This window comes from Oryzias latipes, chromosome 16 (assembly GCF_053564925.1).
Source record: "Oryzias latipes strain Hd-rR chromosome 16, Olatipes_Hd-rR_3.1".
In the NCBI taxonomy this organism is placed as follows: Eukaryota; Metazoa; Chordata; class Actinopteri; order Beloniformes; family Adrianichthyidae; genus Oryzias; species Oryzias latipes.
The window spans coordinates 21,719,717-21,737,197 of record NC_136252.1 but is presented as its reverse complement, the minus strand read 5'-3'; the positions used below and the strand labels follow the sequence as shown (position 1 = coordinate 21,737,197).

Sequence of the window (17,481 nt, the reverse complement as noted above, 5' to 3'; positions counted from 1 at the left end):
CACTCGCCAAGAAAGCCCAACAACGCCTGTACTTCCTCCGCAAACTGAAGAGGGCCAGAGCTCCTCCCCCCATCATGCAGACCTTCTACAGGGGGGCCATCGAGAGCATCCTGACCAGCTGCATCACCGTGTGGTACGGAGCCTGCAACGCGTCCTGCCGGAAGACTCTGCAGCACATTGTGAGAACAGCTGAGAAGATCGTTGGTGTCCCTCTTACTGGCCTCTCGGACATTTACCGCTCCCGCCTCACCCGCAAAGCCATCAGGATTGCAGGGGACCCCTCACACCCATCCCAGAGACACTTCAACCTGCTGCCATCAGGGAGGAGGCTGCAAAGTCTGCAGGCCAGAACCAGCAGACTAAAAGACAGTTTCCTCCATCAGGCGATAAGGACACTCAACTCCCTCCCTGCCCTCCCCCCTCTGGCCCCTCTGGTCCTACAAGCCCACACTGAAAACTTTCACAACAGTTCAGATCACCACTTTCACCAAAGACTGCCATCACTAACTCATCCACTTACTGTTCTCAGCACTGTTGTCACTTTAAACTGCCACTTTAACCATCTCATTGCTCTCTGCACTGTTTAGACTACTGTTATTCTTCTTATTATTGCTGTCTTTTTATCTATTTTTTAAGTCGTTTATTTATTTATTTTTTATATGATGCTTGCACTGTGGGGTGAGAGGAAAGCAATTTCATCTGTGCTGTATGTCTTTATGGATGCAGTACATTTGACAACAAAGCCAACTTTGACTTTGACTTTGATGAGCAGTCAAAAAGTCTGCTGAAGTTTTAAATCAATGTGTACACAAGTGCTATCAGTTAACAAAGAGAAACAAATGTTGAAATACAGTTAAATTAACTTTGACGTGAAAAACAAGCCCACAGGGAAGGATGAACAAGTTCATGGGGAAAAAGTGTGTCCTGTGTTGTGGTCCTAACAAACATTGACATCACGGGGCAGAGGGCTAGAGACGAGGGGAGGCAATGGAAAGCAGACAGGACAGAAGGAGGTCAAAGTGAGTGAGACAGACCGGCAGGAGAAAACGAGGCACAATTTAAAAGGGAAAATGTGTGAAAAATCTTTGTGTTGAAGATATTTGGAGTCTGTCAGGGATGGACAGCCTACCTGGGATAGACACCAGCACCCCTGCACAGGACAAAGCAGGAATAGAAGAGGGATGGAAGACTGGTGGATAAGTGTGCACATGCAGGTGAAGGTGTCTATAATCCCCTGTTTTCTGACCCTAAATGACCCTTTTTGCTTTCCAACCAACAGTCCATAAAATCTTTCCTGGTTCCACAGTATTTCCGCCGTCATGCTGAGCTACTAATTGCACTTGTCTCGTATCATAAAGCCAGAAGCGGGGCTGGCTACTTGCAGTCAAGTGAGACATGCAGCGACAGTTTGCACATGATAGCACACACAGGCACAGAAAGCCCCTTAGAGACTCTGAAAGGTAAATCTGGGCAAATCAGCCTCAAGTCTCCATTTCTTACAGCAGTGAGAAGACTAAACTTAAGGTTGGGAAAAAATAAAAAAGACGACCCTTATTGCTGAAGGAGAAAGAGCATGAAAAGCATTCACACATACTTTAACAGACATATTCACAACTCTAGGGAACGTCTGGATCTTGCATAACAAAAAAGCCTTGAAGAGGTAGGGAATTAAGTGGGGTGAGCCAAGTGCACACACACAAGCACACCCCGATGTATGTGGATATTCAGACAGGATAACATGCCTTTTTTGACTGTAATTGCACCTCAGAGGAAACACCTCTGTCGCTGTTTCTACTCCTAAGGAAGAGGAAGGGGTAAATGAAGTGCAAAGGAAGTGTTGCAGAGAGTGAGAGAAGTGCCATGCTTCACGGCTGGGATGTGTGCATGTGTTATGCAGCCTAGTTTGCTTCTAGGAAGTCTAAAAACGGTAACTAGGAGAGTCTAAAGAGAGGTTTCCACTACTGGTGTCTGGAGACGAGGAATTTCCTTCAGTCAGAGCAAATATGAAAAAAACGTTGCGTTACTAAATATGGCAATAGGCTAGTGAGACACGGATGACATGTGCATAATGAACATTTCTTGGAAAGGAGATGATGTAATGCTTTTTTTTAAGACTAAAGCAGAAGTTGCAGCTCTTATCTGGCTTTGCATTATCATTCCCGATGTGGATTTTGCAGACATTCTGCAGAGCCTGACATCATTTTATGACCATCCAAGTATCAGACGTTTTCAGACTGGAGTACACTTTAAATGAGAAAAGACACGCCTCCTGAAGGGCTAGAGCTCACTTTATATTCCTAATGCCATCTTCTCTGCTCTGAGTAGCTTTGAGTGCCAAGCTGGTGTCTTCTTGATCAATAGAATGCCTCTAAAACTCTGCAAAAAGAAACTGAATAACATAGGTCTCTAATGTTTGAAGTGCTCTAATGGACAAGTAAAACATCCCTTTCTCACGCACTCCCTCAGAGTTTTTATTTGATTGTTTTCAACAGCAATTTAATTTTTGGCTTTCAAATAGGAATTTATCTCAGGTGTGGGAAAAAAGGGCATTTCTTTTAAGTTTTGTGTTTCTAGATGCACGAGTTTGAGAGAAATCCAGAGTCAGCTCAGAAATAAATGAATCCTAAAAAGGAGCACACAGATTTATGGAATATACATTCATGGAAATCTGTGGCAGTTGGACAAAACAGTATTAAAAATAATGTGTATTATTATTCCCATCACCCCATTTGTGACAGACAGGGGTAACTTTAGCTCAGTGGGTTGAGAAACTGCTTGCCACTCATTGCATAGGGGTGGGTTTACGGCTCAGGCTCAGCTGTCACTGTGTCCTAAAACAAAACATCTAACCCCCCACCATGCCACCAACCGGAAGAAATAGGAAGATCTGCTAAATGCTTTCACAGCAATTGTTATTTTTGAGTTTTAGAATCCAGTCTTTTCTGTTTTGCAGATAACTGGATAACTTCTGGTTTCATCAGGCCATGACCTCCAGCTCATGCTGGTGGAGTTTGAAGCTGCTGAGAAGAGGCCGTGGTTCTCACTCAGAAAAAGATCAAATGCTTTCTCCAAGATATGAATGAGTCACACGCCCAAGCAGACCAGTTTAAGCCTCTTGGCGTTCTGTTTGAAAGCGAGTGACTGACAGAGCAGAAGACAACAGATGGATGGTGGATCTGTGGTAATGCTGACTGCGTGCTGGTCTATTGTAGAAAAGGGAGTGAAATGAAAAGGTGAGGCTCGCATGTTTTCACCCTCAGACCTGTGGTCTGTGGACAATTTTTAAAATGGATACAGTGGATGGAAATGAGCTTCCTTTCCTTGGAAGCCACTGAGAGGAATCAAGAGTGCTGTTTTTTTTATGGTGCGGTCTGTTGGGGCAAAAGCATCACAGCGAGGGACAGTAATCGGCTGGACAAATTGATTAAGAAGTGTGTTTTCTGTGCTGGGTGGGGGGTTCACTCTGTAGGGTCTCTGTTGGAGGACTGAATGGGGAGCAGAATGCAGACTGTCCTCAGTGACAGGAATCTCACTGCGCGGCAGAACTGAGAGGTTCCACAGATCTTTTATCCCAGCTGCTATAAGAGTTTATAATAAATAATCAGATTTCATTATATCTTTTAGGAAGTATTTAAAGTATTTATTTATTTTAATTTACTTTCAATTTGAATTGATGTGTAAGTGATGGGTGCTGGACAACTGAATTTCTCCTGATGGGGATGAATTATTAAAAAAGCTGAAGTGGTTTAGACGTGTTGGAATGCCACCTAGAGATTTCCTGGAGAGGCGTGTCCAGCCAGGACCCCAGACCCACACTGGAACAGTTAGCCGACCTGGGAATGCCTGGTTTCAGTTATCTCAGAGCATCCTCACTTTTAACTACATAAACTCTCCATAGACACTGACTCCAGCTCATAACCTATTGCTCAGCATATCAATATTCAAAATATAAACCAGACTCACAGGAGCCCATTTGTTAAAAACAAAAAGTAATGTGTAGAAATGTAATGTCAAGAAGAGCAAACCCTGAAAACTCTTGCTTTTAATTACAATGTTTCAGTCAGACGGCAGATAAAAAGATATTGTTCTCAGAAATGAACATGTTGAGCTTTTCCAAGATGCAGCAGATAATGATTTGTCACATTGCTGTTACCATGGTAACCTCACTGTGATAGTCCTTTGTGTTGCTGCGTAAATGTAAATTAATTCAGAAATCATCATAAATAATGATAGAGCATTTCAGAAATTACCATGGAAGATCACATAACTCTGGAGTCAATTCTTTGGGCCACTAATGGAACAACACGCCACAATTTTCTCTTCCTTTTTAAAGGTGACGTCTTGTCTTCATGTGCCTTTTCAAGAACAGAGACTTAAATACACAGGTTGACATGAAAAGCTATAAAGAAATGTGCAAATGATTATTTTTTTCATATAAAAGTAACTAAGTTTATGTATTTTACAAGAAAACAAGAAAAACTCACAAAGCAAAGAACCTTGATATCATGGTGTGTTTTTAAATTCCTAATACCACCTAAAAAAACTAAATTGGTGAGGAAGCGTGTGCAACACTTGACTAATTATACAGTCAAATGTACTGGAACTATAGTTTTTCAAAGCTCAGAAACGATTCCATAACTTTCTCAAGCATTCAGAGTCAGCAGTGTCCGACCGCCACTTGAAGTTCAATCTTGTGCTTTTATGCAAATCATAGAGCAGGGCTGGAAATACCAGAATTGACACACAAATAACCATCTGCACAAGCACTTAGGCACTATATACATTTTCAAAGGGATTATTTGGACAGAAAGAGGACAGCAGAGAACAAATACGCTGATTTATTCCCATATATATGCAAAACTGGTGTCCTCCAATACGAGTGCTTTGTGTCAGATATTGCTTTGTCTTGCCTTGCTATTACTTACAAGGATTTACTCCTGCTTACGTCTGACTCCCTCATCTTAAAGTTGACTTCTATTTGTTCCGCAAAAGTCATTTTCTGATTTTTGAATTTTATCTCTGTGATAACTCAATACTGGCTGTTGGTGTGGCAATCTACCTCACAGGTATTCTTAAATGTAATGTTTGCCCAAAGACAGGGATTAAATAGTTAATGGCAAAAAAGGTAAAAGGTCAAAATCAAACAAGCCAAAGCTGTTAGTATTGTTAGGCTTGGGTGTCCTTCTGCACTCGAATTGATTCAGTGCAGAAGGATTCAGTTAATTCATGATTTTATAAAAGTCAAAGATTAATATAAGCAATTTCTGGTGGATTTATTCCTCAAATCCTAATACTTTTCAACCAGGCGACCTTTGAGCATCTGATGTGGGGAAACAACGTGGCTAACATTGGAGAAAGATGTCAAGTAGGTCGTCTCGGCCTGTTGTGACTCCAATCAAGACAAGTTATCTCATCAACCACCTTCAGGTCAGTTGTCACCACTTCCTATACTCTTCTTAGACCTCAGTCTTGCCTAAGCTTCCCTCAGCTAAAGCAACTGTTACTGTACACTAAAACATGTTTTTGGGATTCACAGCAGACCAAGAGACATCAGTTCTGATCCGATATTCACTGCCTAGTTCTTTGCAGAGTTTTGTAGGCTGCTTATGATCAATCTGTCCTATGTTTTTCATGCTCAATTCAATGGCCAAAGAAACCACGTCAACCAAGTGTTGGAGGCAAGTTTGCAAATCCTGTGAATACATCACACCTCATAGTCTCAAAATCTTGTCATGGCAGCCTATGGCGAGAACTCTACCATCTTCTGCCACAGGCCTATGACCTTTTAAAGTGCTTCATGGTTATCATGTAGCAATAATTACTAGTTTGATGTTATCATGTGTTCTAATGATAATCAATTATTATTACATATCGGTATCGTTCCTGTTTACTGATATCATGAATGAATGTTTTCTGAAGATCATCAATCATTTCTAGGCACTGGATTTTGTTACTTGGAGAGAATCTATCTGATCAGAACCGGATTTAAAAACACTGTTAAACTATCAAATGAATGAACTCAGTAGGGGTGCGATTATATAAGCTTGCTTCTTCCCACTCCTTTTCAAGCAATAAATCAAACTCTACTTATACCTCAGTTAATTATCACTGTATTTAATTAAGCATATATGATTTAAGTGACATTTTTGTTTTGTTTTCTGTCTTTTTAATCTATGCATTTCATCATTTCTGTAATGAGTTTGATAAATATGTGTAAATTCTTTGTTGCTTTCACTACAATACTTGAAATAAATCAATAAAATCAAGATCAAATCAAAAAATCATCTACCTCTTTTTGACTACAGGAGAGCTCTTTCTGCCACTTCCTCTGCCTAACGCTGTCATAAGGCTTGCGTAAAGGCCAGACAACTGCTCTTGAGAACTCTTGGTTTCTAAGAAGCAGGCTGATAATTGATTTGGTGACTGTGGGTCAACCTGTTAGGTTTGACTAAAGCAGTTCCTCCCTAACAGCTGGAGAGTCACCAGTTGGCTCCTTGAATTGTAGCGCCATTTCTGAGTCCTGTAGCAGTGAGATTTTAACTTTCCAAACCGTAGAGGACCCATCTTACATTTCATTTGTCCTTGGTCATGAGCTTGGATGTTTATGAGTAAAGAGGAGTGGGTTTTTCTGAAACTTTAAAAGGAGTGATTTACATCATCTGGTTAAAGGCTTTCCCCCACCTCCAATGGGAGACTCATCCCGCACCACCCAGTTCTGAGGCCACACCATGAAAACTCTGGATCTGTTTGTGTATTGGACTACTACAGAGAGTGAAGGACAGTCTTTAAAGCCTTCTTTGGGAAACTGGTTGGCTTCTGCTAACTTGTCGCTCTCCATCTAGAACTGGTCCCTACTGACTTTCACTAGTGGGGAAGGGTCCTGTGCTGCTCAGCCTGTTCAAGCTCTACTTTCCAGCAGTAAACTTTTCATTTGAGATGAGGTTCAACATCACGGATGCACAATACAACTAGCTTCAAAGCATTGAATAAACAAAAAAAAAGTCTTTGACAAAACATGTTTATCACTGAAGCAATACATCTGTGATGGACTGGTGTCCCGTTGTTTCACACGTGAAGCGGAACAGGAGGAAGGAGCTGCAGTAAATGTATGTATGGATGCAATCAGTAATTACCACTCCATTCATTATTCCATGTTTATCTTCTCTCCTGACAGCTTGCACTACACAACAAAGAAAATGAGGAAAGCAGGAAAAAAGGAGAACATTTGAAAAGAAGATGATGGAAATAAAGGAAGCCATATCACCATGGCAGAGAGAGACGAGGTTGAATCAGAGAGACGTTTGGTGAGGCAGAACCAACAGAGTCCGGGATAAAGCATGAGAAGCTCAACAAAAAAAAACCTGAAACGTCACACAATGGGGGGAAGAAAAGATATTTGGAGGAAAAAGTATTTTTACCACTGTCAAAGCAGCAGGTAACAAAAAATCAGACACATGCTTTTGTTAGTGCCCAAAAAGCCCAAACTCCAGGAAAGATAAACGTAACAGACAAAATAATATTTCAAAGACAACTGAAAAGAAGTAAGATTTAAATATAGAGAAATTCAATAAAATAGTAAAATTGTTGATTTGATCAATTTGATCATACTGCACTAAAAGTTACAGTATTTACGCATCATGTGTGCGATTTGTCTTTTGTCAGTGTGCTCGGGTTGGATCCTTTATTTTTTAGGCCATTTCTTCTTTCAAGGTGCATATATTATCAGTCGTCCAACAGCAGCCATCTATGAAAAGGGACACTAATGTTATTCATAGATATTAGTGAGGCGTGGTGACAGCAGCCTGCAGTTAAATGATCAACATGCATGAAAAATGCATGGATTTACATATACATGTATAACATTTTATTTAAGTCCCTGCCAAAGCAGCAGATCTGTGATGTATAAGGTTTTGTGAAGAGTATAGGTCTCAAACAACACCAGTGTAATCTACTGTAGTATGTCCTTTTTATACATAATTGCATACATTTTAAATAGCTTTTGTTCAAATTCATTTGATGTGCACTAAAATAGAAGTTCTACTTGCCTCTTTTTATGATGTATTTTTCAACAATACTCTTTTGCCTAAATCCTAATTGTCCAGCTCTTCTTTAAGGTCCCGTACACCCTCACCAACCCCATATTTCCGTCCAACATCTGTGCCAGCTTTGTCCTAATTAGGGTCACAAGGTTAACTGGAGAACATCCCAGCTAACGATGGGTGAAGGCAAACCCTTCAGAGGTGGTATACTCGCAGGAGGAGCACACATCATAATCTTCTTTGTCCCTGCTGCCCTAACAAGAGCTTCGCATACTGCTGCAAATTTACCAAATGTTTGCAGTGATAATATCTGCAACCTTGTTGTGGATCATTCCATAACTTAATCTTTAAAATATTGTACCCCAAAACTCCCCACTTCACATGAGCCTAACCCCCAGGTTGCAACAATATTTTGACTGATACCGATGGTTAAGAGGAAACACTGGATTTTATTCATTGGTTGTTGAGAAGCAAAACTTGCCCCCCTCTCATTAACCACCAATGGCACCTTGCCAAACACAGCAAAATCAAAATAGACACTAGTGACAATTAAGTCAATCTCAAAAAAACTCTGAGTCGGATCTTTGAGGTGAACAATCAGAGCTGGTTTCTGTCTGAAAACCACAACTTCTGTCGGTTTATTTGTTGCTTAATGACTGTAGTTGCAGTAGCTGCGTCTGTGTTTTTGCACAATCTATTGAAAGCAGAAGCGGTTTGGGAACTGAGAACTGTTGCAACATCCGACCTATGACAGAATCCTTTGATAAAGCGGATGACAATCAAAGAGAAAAGAGAACAGATCAGTGCTTTGAAAATTTTTCACAAGGCAGTCTTACTTATTATTTTTTATTAGGTTTGTATTCATTTATTGTCAATAGTTAGACATTGACAAATGTAAAATCAGAAGTATATTTGTCAAAGTTTTTACAATTTCATTTACTGTAAATTACTCTTTTTATTTTTTAATTTTTTTTTATTTTTATTTTTATTTTTATTTTTATTTTTTTTATTTTCTATTTTTTAAACTTTAAATTTAATGTTTTGCAGTTTCTATATCACATTCATAATTTATCTAACACATGTTATATGAAAAATATTTTGTTTTGTAAATCAGAAAATTTACATCAGAAAGAATTTATGTACATATTTAAAAAAGATTCTTTGTACGTTCTTTGTATTTGACAACTGACTTGGGAGTAAAATTAATCTAAAAAATTGGTTCAAGATAAAAATAAGGAATAAAAATAAAACTTTTGACTTGCTCTGGAATCTATCTGGTCTCCTTTATGTACACTAAAATTCAGTTGGTTTAGTGACTCCAAGTTTATCCCAAAGGGAAATTATGTTATGGACCAAACTAGAAACTTGTTTTCTTCATTTACTTTGCCAAAAAATAAAAAAATAAAAAAACATAAAGATTTCTGACCAAGGACAGTCCACAATAACAACAGATCTTCAGCAATGAAGGGCTGCACCATCAGGATTTGAGTGGCTAGTAAAACACAGCCGCACACAAAGCACAATTTTTAAATTGAAATAGTTATGAAAGTTCAGCGCCTACCCTTGAACGCTAAAAAAGTTGCTTCAGTAACATTAAGCCAAAAACTGCCTTCACGATGATTTAAGTGGCAATATCTTTTTCAAATATGGTCGATATGTTAAAATATTAATGCAAAAGAATTATTCCATCCAGCTGTCATCTGCTACTGAAATGTAAAAATTAAAAATCACATATCATCACCTTCCTTTATGAAGCTGTCATTGAAAGTGACTTTGGCTGAACTGCAAGATTGCACCTCCCCCAGACAGCTGGGATTCCCAGCATACCTTGACAGCATCATCCCCAAACTCCTAACTTCATTTAATCAAACGGAATTATTTTTCAGGTAGATTAGCGGCTGGGTCGTTTTATCTCTCACATGCTCTCAATCTCCTGTCGGTATTAGCGCTCACGTGTGTCAGCAACCGTGCGAGTGGGCGGATGACTGACTTTGGACGTGACTGTGACATCAAACTTGATGAGCAGAGATGAGAGCACCTTATCGATGAATTTTTAAACCATTTATGCAAATATACACTTGCATGTGCGCACACTGAAATGGCTCATTTTCTGTCATAAAGCCTAACATTCAAAACGGCTCCACTGCTACAAACTTAAAAGGTTTCTGTGACAGAAGAAAATCGCCATAGTTGTTGATGGAAAACAAAACAGTAAACTAGCATTTGGTTAGACAGATGAGTGTGGTTCAGCGGTTTGGCTGGGGGGAGTGCTCATCAGATCCTGCAAAGCTCCCATAAATAGTCAATGTTCTTCGGGTGCAAATGACTGGAATGCAGCGCAGTTGCATTAGTCAAATGACAAACGGCAAAACATATAATGAAGCCTGAAAGGACTCCTGATTGGTTCTTTCAGCCTTACAAACGATCGGGTCCGTGTGTGATTACAGGTTTAGGTGTGCCTCATGTGCGTCTTTTGAATGACAGCTTTATTATGTCCTCACTCTTTAACATTCGGTGTGCATTTGTTGCAAAGCCATATAGACTGCTTTGTCAGTCCCATTTAGACCTTCGTCATTGTCATTAATTGGGTTGAGCTGGCACACCTGGGGCCCTGACTTTATCGGACGAGTCTAAAGGACAACAGCAGGAGGCTCAACAACAGCAGCTCAGATGGACCTCAGAGGGGACTGGATTCTAAGCAAACACCAAAACATAAAAATAAAAAAAAACCAGTATTGTTTAGCAAATTTATGCAAAAAGGTAGTTAAGAAGAAACAACTTTTATAACAGATGGTAGGCTTTGCATCTTGCCCAATCCAAACTTATAAAGCAGAGAAAGTTAAGAGCCTTTTATGCAGAAATGTTGCCAATAGCCTGCCTTATAACTGATAGAAGTCTTTTTCCATTTGTAAGGACAAATAACAATGCTTCTGCTTTTATATTTCTGTTTGCTAAAGAAACATTTGTGTTTATTTTTTACATAAAACCAAAAAAATTGGGTTTTAACATAGGATTTCCAAATTCAGGAACCAAATACAGAGAACATATTTATGATTTTCCTTTTTAACTGCTACTGATATTTTTACTATCAATGAGATGTAAAAGGATTTCTAATTTTTTTTAAGCAACAAACACGGCAGCTATGAAAAAGTGTAGAATATAGTTTAGAATGGCACACTTGGCTACAAACTGTGCAACTCTACACATTATATTCAAGGATATGTACAGTAAGGAATGAGATGCTTACTTTGTAGTTCGCTCTGAATGGCATAAGGTCAAAGGTTAAATAAATAAAGATAGGGTAGGATGTTTACAGGATATCTGAAACATTCACACCAAATATAAAATATAACTTTGCATCAGAAAATGACTAAAGTAATATACCTATATTGTTGCCAAACCACCATTAAAATGTGTAACTTATTTAATAAATTTGATTTCATTTCAAAAAGTTTGTTCTGATTGTGTTTTTGCAAAAATAAAAGTATCATTTTAATATGAAACATTTATAATCATCCTTACTTGCTTGAACTTTGACAACAGCACAGAATGTTGCGTTTTATAACCCCAATCTTTTATTGCAACCTCCAAATTCAGACCAGGATTACAACTTATGTTTCATAGGAACCGTTTTATGGTGGTATAAAAGTGAAACTTTGTGTGTATTTACCCAGAGTTATAAGAGAGATGTCATTAAACTTAAGAAAGGTGGACATTTACTTCATGCAGATCAGTCACTTCTCCGTATATTTAACAGCTCAACATCAGCAGGGTCATGCTCCAACAACCAACTGCGTTCAGGAGAGAAACACTTGTGTTGTGTGTAAATCATTTGCCCCTGCCACAGTAGATCTGCTTGTTTTGCTACGGTACACTCATTTGCCCTGCACTTGATAGATTGGGCAGGTCATTATTGGAAAGATCTAATTACATCTTTGTTCCTGGATGAGAGAAACATTAAAGCCCACTACTGAAGTGCGACTACACTAATCTAGAATCTAGCAGGTATAATAAATCTGGGCCCTGATGTAGTAAAAGCCAGCGAATGCAAGTACAGGTGTTTTACCTGAACCTCTCGTGCGTGGTAGGCTATGATGAGTCCCAGCAAGATGACTGTGGAGAGGCTGATCAAGCACTTCAGGGCCAGAGAATACATGGAGCTCTGTTGAGAGAAAACAGACGTAAGGCTTCACAAAAACACATTTCAGATCCTCTTTGCTGTTAGGAAAGCGTGCTGAAAAAAGAAGCTACAGAATCTTTTAAAATGCTTTCTCTAATCCAACATTAGTCTGCTTTAATTTTCCAAAGGCTGCACCCACCGTCGTCTTTGTTATTGCACTGCTCTAATTGCACAAGTGTCTGCACAACCCGGGCAAAGAAAAAGCAAACTGATATTTACAAAAACAGTTTAAAGCGGTGAGCAGAAGCGGGAGTGCGTTTCACCCGTCAATATCTGTCTAGAGTCGAGCTTTAAATCCTTTGCTTGCCTGGTTTGATGGAGCTTATAATCAATGTGCTGGGGGAACTTCCAATCAATGCAGCTCATAGCACTTCAGTGGATTTTTTAACCCTTTCACCTCTTACACAGCAGCTTAGATACACTTGTTGAAGTCAGAAGTCACACATGTGCTCATGTACAGAAACCCATCGGAGGTGAATGAAAACAGAAAAAAGGTTTTAATGTTTATCTATGAGCAATTTCCCCAAAGAACATAGCAGATGAATGAATGAATCCAGTTTAGAAACAAGATTTTCTGTTATAGGAAATTATACTCATGGCCTGTTTTACACTTTTGAAAGGTAGACAGATGTTCATTAAAAAGCCAATTACAGTCCTTGTTCGTGGTTTATTGTCTGTTTCAAATCAGTGCCAACGCAATAATAAACTGCAGCTAAATGATGCCGAAGGTTTCCCCGTTTTTGATCATTTCATCTCAGGGGAAATGTGCAAACCTTTTTAGCACTTTTTTCCTAATGTTTTTGTCATTTGAAACCAGTTTCAACAGGAAATGTTTTTGGGGGAAAGTCATGCCACTCCACTTCACCTCTGTCCCTCTGCTCGAGTCATTCATTTTTCGTCAAGCATCAGAAAGTCTGGAAATGTCCTTGAGGCATTTCCATTCCTGAATTCATGTTGCCTCTCAATCTGTCTGTCTGCTGGTTCCACACAGTAACAATATCACTGCTGCGCCAGGAAAAAGGAATAACCTCGTCTTTTTTACCTAAAATTCAAGCTCTGTCATCTAAAGACAATTAAATTAAACATTAGAAAAAATTAAACAAAAATTGTAAACACTAGGAACAAGACAAACATTTAACGTGACTCTTTAAAAATATAGCAATTATTGGTCAAAACTTTTTTCAAAATTATAATCTGTCTAATAATAATAGATTTAGTACTGATTTTTGGGAGGAGAAAGTAATTTTTAAGCTTTTTATCCTAGAATTAAACCTCGCTGAATGTGATGCCATGAACTTTAAGAGTTTTTTTATTCAGATTTTGAGAACTTTAGAGAATTTTTTGGTTTATATTTGTATTGCACCAGTAAAATGGTAACAACTACAATATATTTTTATAAAAAGTACATTGTGGGGAATTCAAGAAATTCTAATTATCTATGACCCATATACAGATCAGATAATATTATGCATTATTTTTCCAAATAAAAACATGTACCGGTAGTTCTTCTTCAATATTCTAAAATGTACAAAAGGGAAAATAAAAAGGAAATAAAAATGACACAAAAACATCTAAAACAAATTAACATGTAGATTTTTTATTGTTTTTCTTTAGCCTAAATTAGTATTTTGCTCACTCTGTTTATTTTTTCTTAGAAATACACAATACATCATAGTTCAGTCATCTAAATTGAATTTTATCATCAAGTGAAAATCTTTATATTCTATTTTTATTTTAAATTAATGAATGAAATGTGATGGATGTTGCCAAATAATTCTATTAAAAATCTTAAAACATAAAACCTATTTTAGCATTAGATTATAGGTTAAACATTTTAAGACGTTTTTTTGTCCAAGTTTCAAAACATAAATCCAAAGTTGTTATTTTGCTTCATCCAGAACTATGTGGCACTTTGACACAAACTCAGATGCAAAATAATAATATTAAAATAATAATAATTCTCAAGCAAAATCCCAGAGGTGTAAGTTTATGCTTGTAGAATTTGTTCCTTAACATTTATCTGTGAATTTATTTGTGAATTACACACTAGGAAAAAGGGAATTGTAAACTGTCATTATTCTTGCTTCAGCTTTCTGACAGCTCCTTGGATTTTATATTAGAAATTTCTAAAACAACCAACTCCGTACTCTGGCATTTTATCAACAACAGAAAACGAAGCTGGTTGCTTTTCATATTTGGGCTTTTTTGTCAGCCGAGCTGAGAGTTCATGTGAAACAAACTCGTTTGTCCACATCAGCTCAAGGACGATGGTTTGAATAACAAAGCAAAGTACAAAAGCAAACACACAAAACGTGGCATATGTATGCTAAAACTTCAAGGTAGATTTATTTTGGCATCCAGCAAGGTCTCATGATGGGCACAGCTGTCTGGTGCTCACCACAGGAAAAAAGCTGAGACTCATCAAGACCTCTGCATTGGAGATCAGATATGTCTGCAGTTGAGTAGCGAGCTGTTAAGCATTCATCAGCGAACACTCTCATAACCCGAGTCTGCACTCTGATCTCCGACACACACCACTCAAGTTTTCACACAGTCGCATGGAGTAGAATCTACTCAATATTTAGAAATTAATAATGTACAGATCTTCATGGGATGTAGAGCAAATGTAGTATAGACTATCGTTTGGCCTTTATAGGCTTAGAATTGCATTATTCAGACATCAACACAAAGTCAGGTTTGTCTACAACAATGTTTTACATCAGAAAATTAATATTCTGCCCACACTTTTACTGAAATTCAAACATGCACAAACCTATGCTCACATTCGTGTCACATATCGGTGTGGCAGTGGGCCACTGCACAGCAAAAATACCATCGAGCTTCGACTGTTACTCACTTCTGGTTTGCCCAGATCTGTTTAATATTATCGTGTCTCAATCTCGCTCCCTCTGCTCAAATGTCATCTGCGGTCACCAAAGGACACGATGTGCAAGGGGAAGTCAGATCATCAAAAACATGTAGCTTTTGATTTTACCTCTCTGCTTGGTTAACATATATAATCAAAGTTTATGTTTAACACACCTCCTTTCTCTGCCAACACAATGTGACAAACATTTTCTCTTTATTTTATTTTGAAAAATTCCTTAACTATCCACAGCTTAAACATTCTCACTTTTTTAATAACTTGATTGGTCATTAGCGTCCAACAGCAAACTTAGCATCCCATAATAATGCATCACCACTGAACTCTTAATATTTTATGTACTACAGACATATGCAAACAAATTAAGTGTAAACAAACCTAGGCATGTGTCCTAAAAAAGCACATATATTTCTATAAATGTCACACTCCAGCCTGCAGCAGTAAAAATTCTGTTGCTTGATTACACTTTACAAAGACCAATAGAGTTTTTGTTTGCTCTACTGGCAGAACAGGTGAGTAGGTTACCACTAAAGTGAAAGCATAGGGGGGAAGCAGCTGTTTTCCTCTGTGCAAAGTTCAAAAACCTGTCTTCTACCAGCACCTCTGAAGTCCCCTAATTGATGACAGCTTGTGGTTTTCACAGATAAATAAAGAGCAGGAAATTCCTTTTTACATCAAGTGTTTACCTTTAGACTGCAACCCACAGTTTCAAATATTTATTCAATTTTATGAACTTAAGTCTAATAATGTCTGTGATCTCGAAAATGGCTAAAAGCCTCGGATTCATCATAAAAGACTTCATAAAGTTACAGAAGCAAAAACTGGATTTTAAAAGAGACAGAGAGTTAAAAAGTAAAAATGCTAAAAATGTATCAGTGAAAACTGGAAATGTCTATGGAATTTATGTTTAACTGAACCATGAAAAATCCACTCCAATTGTCTTTTTGATCTACTGTCAAAGCGTTTCCAGTACTCTTTTAATAACAATTATGCCATTTTTAGGCTAAATCAAAAAACCTCTGACTTTTTCTATTTTCTGCAGAGCAGCAGTAGTTCATTAGAAATTCGTCTCTGAATTGTGGGCAGGACTTTTGTAAGTAAGCCTGTCCCTACTTCACATTTTCCATTTGTTTACACTCTCTCCCGGTAGCTTACAGCCCCTCACACTCCCAACCTAACATCAGCAACGAACGGAGCGAAGCGGGGAGCCTGCAGGCAACCGATTGTAGTTTGTACACAACAACTACCAGTTTTTAAGGCTGCATTTTCTTTTCTGCTCCTGATTTATCCCGATTTGGATAAAGAAATACTCAGAAATGCAGTTTTATCTTATTTGTCTTAATCTACCGGTATGTCCCATATATCATCAGAAAAATGTAACAAGAACATGTTAAAAACACAATGTCCATCGTAGTAGGTCTTTAAAAACAACATAAAAGGCTAAAGCAACAAGATGGGCAAAAATGACTGAATGACTTTTGAACGTAGTGATTATTAAAAGAAGACAGCCTGATTATCATCACTTGTTCCCACAAAGCTGTAATCAGTCAGGCTGCTTATAAAGGGTGACAATCACCGTGCTGTCTGGTGACATGGTGTGTGTCACACTAAACACGGAGCACTGAAAGTAAAGGAGAGAGTTTCTGAGGAGATCAGACAGAAAGTCATAGATGAGCGTATTAAAGGTAAAGACTTGAAGACCATCTCTGAGCAGCTAAATGTTATTGTGACTATAGCTGCATGGTATTCAGAAGTTTAAGCTCCATGCGACTGTGACCAGGACGTGGCTGCAAGAAGAAAAGCTGATGAGAAGCTCAAAGTTGGATAAATTGACTGATAACCAAAGAGTCCCACCTAAAACAGGATTAAAGATGAATTTCAAGGTCAATGTCTATCACAGTCCAAACCTGAAAATGGAATGTTTAGCGAAAGGAACAAAAAAAACCTCCTCCCCAGCAGTAGCTGGCATACGCCTCACGTTTTTTTATTCCTAGTTACAAACTAAATGTCAGCAAAGACGTCCCATGGGGCAAAGTGAAAGGGATAATTAATGACAGACAGGCAGATCACACAGCCAACACAAATTCTTGTTTAGTATTTCAGGTGTGATTTTTGGGTGGGATTTATTAATTTATTAATTTACACGATTAAAGCAATCATGTAAATAAAACTCACACATAAAGTAAAATTGACAAAATACTAATATTCGGCTACAAATAAAACATGTCCTCTTAAAATACTGTCACTGTTCCCTGTCACTGTTCACTAAAATACAACTAATGTGATCAGTCTTTAAATTGTGGACATAGACAAGGAGACCAACATTTGTTGGGCTACCAAAATAAAGGCATTTTACTATGGTGGACACCCCAGCCCTA

At 38.2% G+C, this 17,481-nt stretch overlaps 1 protein-coding gene across 1 annotated transcript in view; it reads right to left on the bottom strand.

Annotated features, from left to right (window-relative positions):
* Nucleotides 1-17,481, bottom strand: part of kcnn3 (potassium intermediate/small conductance calcium-activated channel, subfamily N, member 3) — a 77,942-nt gene that overhangs the window by 45,985 nt on the left and 14,476 nt on the right. Inside the window, exon 3 of the mRNA XM_011485308.4 lies at nt 12,106-12,201. Within this exon, the coding sequence (XP_011483610.1) occupies nt 12,106-12,201 (96 nt within the window). The remainder of the gene's footprint in view (nt 1-12,105; nt 12,202-17,481) is intronic.